Source organism: Babylonia areolata, chromosome 7 (genome assembly GCF_041734735.1).
Source record: "Babylonia areolata isolate BAREFJ2019XMU chromosome 7, ASM4173473v1, whole genome shotgun sequence".
In the NCBI taxonomy this organism is placed as follows: domain Eukaryota; kingdom Metazoa; phylum Mollusca; class Gastropoda; order Neogastropoda; family Buccinidae; genus Babylonia; species Babylonia areolata.
This window is the reverse complement of record NC_134882.1, coordinates 4,947,525-4,956,748: the sequence shown is the minus strand read 5'-3', so window position 1 is coordinate 4,956,748 and position 9,224 is coordinate 4,947,525. Positions and strand designations below refer to the sequence as shown.

General features: G+C 47.0%; 1 protein-coding gene across 1 annotated transcript in view; it reads right to left on the bottom strand.

Annotated features, from left to right (window-relative positions):
• Positions 1 to 310: 310 nt before the first annotated feature.
• Positions 311 to 9,224, bottom strand: part of LOC143283673 (uncharacterized) — a 31,945-nt gene continuing 23,031 nt past the window's right edge. The window contains exons 2-5 of the mRNA XM_076589892.1: positions 5,990 to 7,140; positions 3,641 to 3,749; positions 2,855 to 3,034; positions 311 to 2,248 (exon numbers count right to left, since the gene is read on the bottom strand). Of these exons, the coding sequence (XP_076446007.1) occupies positions 1,911 to 2,248; positions 2,855 to 3,034; positions 3,641 to 3,749; positions 5,990 to 7,140 (1,778 nt within the window). The 3' untranslated portion in view covers positions 311 to 1,910. The remainder of the gene's footprint in view (positions 2,249 to 2,854; positions 3,035 to 3,640; positions 3,750 to 5,989; positions 7,141 to 9,224) is intronic.

Here is a 9,224-nt window from a genome sequence, read left to right as displayed (position 1 = left end):
CACACTCTCCATCCCCTCCTACTTACTCTCTCTCTTACACACTCTCCAGCCCTCTCTCATACACACTATACAGCCCTCCCACTCTCTCATACACACTATACAGCCCTCCCACTCTCTCATACACACTATACAGCCCTCTCTCATACACACTATACAGCCCTCTCACTCTCTCATACACACTATACAGCCCTCCCACTCTCTCATACACACTATACAGCCCTCTCACTCTCTCATACACACTATACAGCCCTCTCACTCTCTCATACACACTACACAGCCCTCTCTCATACACACTATACAGCCCTCTCACTCTCTCATACACACTATACAGCCCTCTCACTCTCTCATACACACTATACAGCCCTCTCACTCTCTCATACACACTCTCCAGCGCACACACCCACTCACCCTTCAGCACCGTTAACTGAAAAACCTGTACTTTAAACACATCGGTTTCAGGACAAGTGACACATTTTTTTTAATGTACATGAGATCGTGTTTTATTTCATTTTACGAAACAACGAGAACAACAACATCAATATTAACATCAACAACAACCACAATAATAATAATAATGTTGTTGGTGGTGATTGTAATATAAAAATAATTATAATGATTATAATCTGGTATTTGAAGTAATATCTAACGCCACAGGAAAGCTGTCATAAAAAAACCCAATAAAGTGGATTTATACATGGTTTTACTCAAGTTGTTTGGCTTTTACATCTTTTTTTCTTTCTTTTTTCCACACAGGAGCCGTTTCAAAAAAAACTATTGTTGTGAACACCAGATACCTGTAAAATTTAACCACATAGACAACATGATCGAAAGAGTGTTACAATCAATGATGCACCATTGAAATGTTGTTACTTGCACCCAACTCATTGACTATTGAAGTGAATGAACAGTCATCTTTGTTCATATTAGCATCTTATGTGTCCAGTCTTTGAATCCATGTTGCTGGCACAGAGATCGTCCATGAGTTTATGCTGGTCGCGGCACTGACCAGCCTGCTGTGAAGTTTCATTCCCCAAAGAGTGACTCCTGAGGACGGGAGGAGCAGCGTTCAGCAGGAAGGTAACAGTCGTTTATGTCTTGGCCTTTCCCCCATGGAACCACACTTAACTCACTAGTCCAGTCACAACAGTCCCAACCCTTGAACCAGTACTATTTTTTTCACGGTGCAGTCACTCTACCATCTCTTGATATTGAGACAAAACGAAAAGGTTCAATCTAGAAGCCTCAACGTAGACAGTGACCGTTCCAAACCACCTAGTTCTTTTTCGCAGCAAAGATCAGATTCTATCTTCTTCTTCTTCTTCTTCTGCGTTCGTGGGCTGCAACTCCCACGTTCACTCGTATGCACACGAGTGGGCTTTTACGTGTATGACCATTTTTACCCCGCCATGTAGGCATCCATACTCCGTTTTCGGGGGTGTGCATGCTGGGTATGTTCCTGTTTCCATAACCCACCGAACGCTGACATGGATTACAGGATCTTTAACGTGCGTATTTGATCTGCTCGCATATACACAGGAAGGGGGTTCAGGCACTAGAAGGTCTGCACATATGTTGACCTGGGAGATCGTAAAATCTCCACCCTTTACCCACCAGGCGCCGTCACCGTGATTCGAACCCGGGACCCTCAGATTGACAGTCCAACGCTTTAACCACTCGGCTATTGCGCCCGTCGGAGATTCGATCAAAGGCAGTAACACCAAGTCCTGGCCATTCCAACCCTCTTCCTCATCACAAAGACAATTCTCCAGTCTGTAACACAAATCATGACCGATCTAAACCCTCTAGCACTTTTTCTTAGTTCCGGCTTAACCCCCCACCCACCCCCAGGTCGTTCTAACTGCTCAGATAACTTTCCCAGCTGTAAACGTAAACGACAACAGCACCAGCCCCTAGCTCTTCCTCAACCCGGGCCTGATCCCGCCACTGAAGGAAGACCCCCCGACGGGCTCACAGAGCATCTTGGTGACGGAGCTGTCGGAGAACTTGAACTGCCTCTTGTCGTAGAACTTGAGGAGGACGGGGCTGTGCGGGTGACGGCTCTGGATGTGCAGGAAGTGCAGGGCGGGGTCGTGGGAGGTGCTGCCGCAGTCCTCGCACACGTACAGCTTGGTGCGCCGCTCCTTGTAGGCGAAGGGCAGCACGTGCCCGTGCACCTTGCGCTCGTGCGACTCGAGGCTGCAGCGCTGCGTGAAGGCCTTGCCGCACTGACACTTGAAGGGCTTCACCCCTGCACACAGCAAAACAGGCCACACTGGTTATTAAAAAAAAAAAAAAAAAAAAAAGTGACGGGCGCAATAGCCGAGTGGTTAAAGCGTTGGACTTTCAATCTGAGGGTCCCGGATTCGAATCTCGGTAACGGCGCCTGGTGGGTAAAGGGTGGAGATTTTTCCCAAATCAACATAATTATGTGCAGACCTGCTTGTGCCTGAACCCCATTCGTGTGTGTATGCACGCAGAAGAACAAATACGCACGTTAAAGATCATGTAATCCATATCAGCGTTCGGTGGTTTATGGAAACAAGAACATACTCAGCATGCACACCCCCGAAAACGGAGTATGGCTGCCTACATGGCGGGATAGATAAATAAAAACGGTCATACAGGTATAATGTTACATGTCTGTCTGAGTGTGTACGTGTACGTGCCTGAAATCTGATTAAATGACACAGGAAACGAATGATGAGCGCCCAATGGCAGCCGTCAGTCGGCTTTACCCAGGTAGGCAGTCTATTGTGCAAATGACCCCGTGTTTGTAAAGCGCTTAGAGCTTGGTCTCTGACCGAGCATAGGCACTACGTAAGTATTCATTAATCATTCGTCATCATTCACCCACCTGTGTGAGTTCTGGTGTGCCTCTTGAGGTCGAAGGTGTCGTTGAACCCTTTGCGGCAGATGGAGCAGAGGAAGCGCTTCACCTCGCTGTGGCACTTCATGTGGCGGGTCAACAGACGCTGGATGCGGAACCGTTTGTCACACACCTGGCACCGGAACTCCCCCTCCTGGGTCCGTGCGTCTGCAGGTAAACACAGGTGTTGCGTTGCTTTGAGAACTGAGTGCGGGGCGGTTACAGAGTGTTTTGTTGTATGTTTTAAGTGTTGTTGTTTTTTTTTTTTATCATATTACGTGATTTGTTCTCGTTTGTTTGTTTTTCAAAATAATGTGCGTAAAACGTGTCATTATCAACTGTAAACTCGTGTGATACCAACAGAAGCAAATTATACATGATCGCTGCAAAACTTCCGCCCCCCCCCCCCCTAACCCCCCCACACCCCCATCTCTCACTCATGTCAAGTCTGCCTGTGCGTATAATTATGATTGTGTACTTACGCGCGTATGTATGTGCATGCATGCATGCGTACGTGCTTGTGTGTTTATGTGTCCGTCCGTCTGTCTGTCTTCAAGCCATTCTTTGCGTTGCCCATATCCTTTTCTACCATCATTCATACTAGTTTGTGCCATCTTGTTCTGTTGTCCTTTGTCTCCGCGGCTCCTGTTCCTCGCCTCTCAGTCTCAAAGAAGCGTTCACACAATGATGGAAAGAAAAAAGTAGAAAGTAGAAACAGTACACGAAGTAGAAAACTATACAGTTAAAACAGGTTTCTGTGTAGCGGCCACTCACCCGTAGCCATGTTTTGCTCGCTGTGGGCGGAGGGGGCAGTTTGTGTGAGGATTGGGTTCTTGAATCCATAGCCCCCGTTCACCATTTCAACTGGCTTCAGTCCTGGGCTCTGAAACACGTGATCAGTTCGTCAGTGGCGTCTGTCAAAAAGGCATCTTCGTTTCTTGGTAAGTATTTGACTGGCAGGAATCTGGAGGCTGTTTTTTTATGTATATATTTATGGAAAAGATCGTTTTCTCGTATATTTTATGATCTCTTGCTGTAATTAATTTGAAAGAAAAGTGAGTAGGGTGTGTACTTGAAATAGGAGAATTCTTAAAGTGTCGAAAAGTGCGTGCGTGTATGCGCGCATATGCGTGTGTGTGTGCGTGTGTGCGCGCGCGCATGTGTGCGTGTGTGTGTGTGTGTGTGTGCGCGTGCGTGCGTTAATGCGTTCGTGTGTGTGTGTGTGTGTTTGAGAATGAGACCCGGAGAGAACAGTCTGACATCAGGCGAAAAAAGAAAGAAGCTATTCCTGTCGGCAATGGTCTGATAGATTATTAGATATTCAACACAATTCCTAGGATACAGGTAGTAAAGTTATCCTGGTTGTAAATGAGAATGGTACAAAGAATTATGGCACTGCGAATGCTGTTATTTTAAAGGACACATGAAGATGACAGTGCTTTTTTTCCTTGTAGAATAGTTCGCTCCAGACGACTTTGAGAACACCTATGAGAGATTCAGAAAACAGATCACCTGGAGCAGCATCACACAAGGAATGCAAGCTTTAAAAAAACATTTTTAGGTTAATATATTAGTCAATCATATTTGATAAATGCTTCACACAAACTATTCTTTGAAAAACATTGTTTTTCACAATAAAAGATTGAGGAGTATAAAGCGATGATAGTATGAACACTGCACAGGTAGAGAAGCAGACATAGAATAAAATGAAGAAAAGAATTAATCAACCTTCTTCAGAAGCATTATTTGGTGTGTGTGTGTGTGAGAGAGAGAGAGAGAGAGAGGTGGGGTATGGGGGGGGAGGGGAATCGAACTCTTATTTCCATACAAATTGAAAAAGAAATTTAATAATTTCTTGGGTAGCATTCACCATTTATAGGTAGGTAGCTACAAGTAGAAAAGAAAAAAAAAAGAACATTTTCCACAAGCGCAATGTGTAGTATGCTGTTTCCTTTAGAGACGCCCCGCCACAAAAGAGGCTGCAGTCACATCACATGCGCTCTTTGGGGAGGAAGGGGGTGAGGGGAGAAGGGGGGAGGGCGATATTAGTCCACACAGGCATGCAGCGCTCTTTCTCATCACTAACATGACATCCCCTCTCCCCCTTCCCAGGGCCTCCTACCCTCCACCGACTCCCATCCCAGTTCTTTCCTCGTCTCCCCCCGCTCCCCCTCCACCCCCCGGCCTCCCCCTCTCGAACAAAAACTTCAATTTGTTTGATCCGAGCCTCTCCCTCGGGCAACACGTTTCCACGCGATACGCCGCGCGATGATCATATTGCAACCCACCGTCACGAATACCCATTTCGCCGAATCATGCATGGCGGATTGTCAATTCAAATATGTGGCTTCTCGAGTCGATCGCGAACGTCTCCCGAACAATGAGCACGTGGCGCGATCGTAACCTTACAAACAAGTACGGTTGGTTAAGGACTGGGTTGGGGACAATGCTGCTTTTGATCAAAACCATCGCCGTGGCTAGAGTTTGTTCATTCCGTGGGGGTCAAACGTGGCAAAAGAGTAAAGAAAAAAAGATCGGAATCTGTATTCAGAATTCGGGGACAGCGTTCAAACACGCGTGCTGAGGTAAGAAAATGTTATTCTTTTTCCTTCTCCCTTTCGGCTTAAAAACACATTCCGCGATATCGGCTGAATTGCCGCGCGGGATTTTAAACCGCTCGTCCGTGGAGTTTAATTTTCTTCCGAGGCTTAACTGGAATGAAGTCTGTGTAAAGGGACAGAGTTTCCTTTCTGTGCTGAGGATATAGGAACGAAAGATGTGAATATCTTCGATGTTAACTTGGGGTGATATGTATTTCGTCAATAACCCACAAGAAGCCAGTTCAGTGAGTAATAAAAGAAAAGAACGGACTTTGACTGAGCGTGTGCAGAATTGATTTGGAATGGAGAGATTGTAAGTATCTGTTTGAAAGGATCGCTATAACAGTGAACTTCCTACACGTATGAAATAATCATTAAAAGCATTATATGTACTTTAGGTATGGCTTAGAGTCGGTCGACCGCGAAGTCTATATCAGTGTTACAAGACAATGGAAACAGAATGTAGACCAATATATATGCAATCAACATGAATTGGGAGAGAAATGACAAGACTTAAACTCACAACGGGAGAAAGCTGCCCATGAGACGACGGTGACGTCATGGGTGACGGCGTTGACGTAGAATACCCATGACGCACATCTGTCTGTGTCGTCATTCTTTCAGGTCGTCGAGGCGACAGCGTCGATCCTGACGACAGAGAGGACGACGCTGATGACGTGGATTGAGTGTCGTCATCCTTCTCGCAGTACTGGGCCCCAAAGCCCAAAGGCGTGGGTCGGAGGAGTCTTTGTGGCGTCACGGGAGAGCTGGGCGTCATGCCAAACTTGAGGCCCACGGACAGGGCGGGGGGAGGGGACAGGTTTTCTGGGATCCCTGTACCGTAGACAGAATGGTGCGGAAAGTGAGCCGGCACAGACGACAGTCTGGACACGGAGGAGGTGGGGGGAGGACACATCTGCTTCAAAGGAGCCTGGGACGACGGGGCGACAGTCAGAGCACAGCGTGAACTCTTCTTTGTCCACTCCATCAGTTCCACAGTGGAAAGCCTTCCAGGTGAAGACATCTCCGTCTTCAAAACCGTCGGCGATGTCACGCTGGAGACCGGATACGATTCTGTTCCGCGATTTGAAGACATCGCTGAGTCGAGGCAGTGAGCGTGGGGTCGGTTGCTGAAGTCGATATTCCACTGAGGAGCTTGGCTCTGCTGCGCGTGGCGCGGGCTGCAGAGCTCCTCCTTCGTGATGCCGTTCGTCGTCGGAACACCACAGCTGCCTTCCGTGAAACTGAACCTGTCATCTTTGCTGGGCTTGTCCGGCCTCCTCTGCTGGAAACAAGGCTGGTCTCTGTCGGCTGGTGACCGGGGGTCGAGAGAGTCACGTTTGTCGGGAGAGACTGTTGGATGTCGCGGGGTTTCCACCCGCTGGTCCGGCCTTTCGGCGAACAACTGTCTGGGCAGCTTGATGAAGTCTTTGGTGATCGTGATGAAACTCGGTGACTGATGTGGAACACGGTGTCTGAGCACGTTTTGGTCAGGGTGTGTCACCCTGCTTCCGTTTATCGCAGTCGTCCCAGAACGTTTGATCACACTCGTCGGAAGTGACGTCAGGAGGTGAGGGGAATGAAGATCGTTTCCGGATGGGTATCCAGCAGGGAGTGCGTTTCCTTGGGGTGTCGTTGTCTCCACGTGCGGCCTCCTGGCTTCGTCTGGCACTCCTGGAAAAGACGGATGAAAAACAACATTTAGTACCTGAACCTAATATAGTGCGAAACATCAGTCAGCTTCGTCGACTGAAAAATAAAAACGACAAAGTTAACAATTTTTTTTAGAGATCTTCTGCTTCTTCTTCTTTCGTGGGCTGCAACCCCCACGTTCACTCGTATGTACACGCGTACAGGTTCAGTTGGAAATTGTTCAGAATTACAACGAAAAAAACCCAAACAGCCAGACCTTTTCCCCTGCACATGCGCCGACATCTAGAAGTGTGCTCTTTAAACGACTCATCGCGGTTATCTTCATTTTCAGTCCGGTAACAGTTAAACGATGAACGGTCAAAGCAAGGTGAGAAGTATTAGGAATATGGAATGATTTGTCCACGCCATGATATTGCTGCTTGGTCTCGTGCGCTCGTGCCGCTGCCGGTTCGCTTTCCCGAAATGTTGGATTTGATCATGATAATGGTAATTATAATCATAATCATACTACTACTACCACTAAGAAGAAGAAGAAGAAGAAGAAAACATATATATATATATGGCGCTTTCAAACCTCTTGAATCGCTTTACAATAATACATCAGACACAAAACACACAAGAATGCATTCATGCGCGCGCGTCCTCGAACGCACAAATAATTCAACTATCAGGCCCACTCTATATAAATAAAATGACGGTTGGCATCTGTTATTTCAGACAGTTCAGGATTGTTTCAACAAATCAGTCAACACGACACAAAAGACTTGTCTCCGTTTCTCACGTTGTCGGCTTCCGCTCCTCTACCTGTTGTCATGTTTACTCCCCGCACTCCCCCCTCGCCACGTCGTACCCAACCCAGCATTCCATCCCCTCATCCGGAAAACAAGACGTCCACGAATTCCATGTGGAAGACAACACTCTCGTGGATTGATCACCTCCCATTGAGCACCACAGTGACGGAGGCGATGCGAACGAATCGTTGTCTTGTTCTCCACGGGGGCTCCGTCCCCCCAGTGACCACCCATTAGACATAGTTCACCGATCGTCTTTTCGCCCAGGCCTCCCTGCCAGCCGGCTTTTAGCACCCTCTGATGGCGTCCCCGGTATGAATTTCTCTTCAATTTTTTTCACTTGTCAGTCTTCAAACCCGAGTTCTTCTCAAGCATGAGATAGATTTCAAAAGAGGTTTTTGAAGGAAAAAGAAAGGGCCCGTGAGCGTGTGATTTCTGTGATAAGATGTTTCGCTAAGAGGCCGTCATAAATCTGACACGGTCAACAGCGTGTGGCCCAGATCTCTCGTGGGAAATGGGGGGTTTGTCACAAAGACACACAGCACACCGATGTACGGGGCCTGAGGACTTTGGTGATTGAAGGTGCCGACCATCCCCTTCTGAAGCAATTCTTGGCTGTCACAAGCAAGGTTGGTTCCTGAGTTAGTAGCACCATACACTGAACCATGTCAGTGAAACGAAATGTAAGAAGCTTGAGACACCCTTTGTGAAATCTTGACTTTGATTTTGTAACACACACACACACACACACACACACTACACACACACACACACACACACACACACACACACACACACACACACACACACGCATCAAGTTATTTTCTGGTTTCTATTGCCCCTTCAGTTCAGTCCCGAAAGGAAAAAAAACAACAGTAAATTATCTTAAGCATCTGGGTTATAATGTGTAACCCACAAAAATGCAAATATACAGCTAGTTGAAAAGGAGCAGAAAGATCCCATCAGATTACTTTTACCGCATTTCTGTATCCATTTCAAACTTAAGTCTTATTGAATCATGTGCTGTGGCTTTCACCATAGACACTAATATTCCCAGATGTTAGTGTTTATGCTTTCCCTTTCAAAGACCTCGAGTTATGCAGGGTCATCGGCGCCGAGCCCGCAGACCAAATGCTGTGAGTTCGAATCACAATTAGCCAACATTAAAAGTTGGCATTTTCGCTGCTGTTCTCAACATGAAGTCGTTCTGGTGGTGTCAGTATGGTTTTAGATAGTTCTGGTGGTGTCGGTATGGTTTCAGATAGTTCTGGTGGTGTTAGAATGGTTTCAGATAGTTCTGGTGGGTAGTATGGT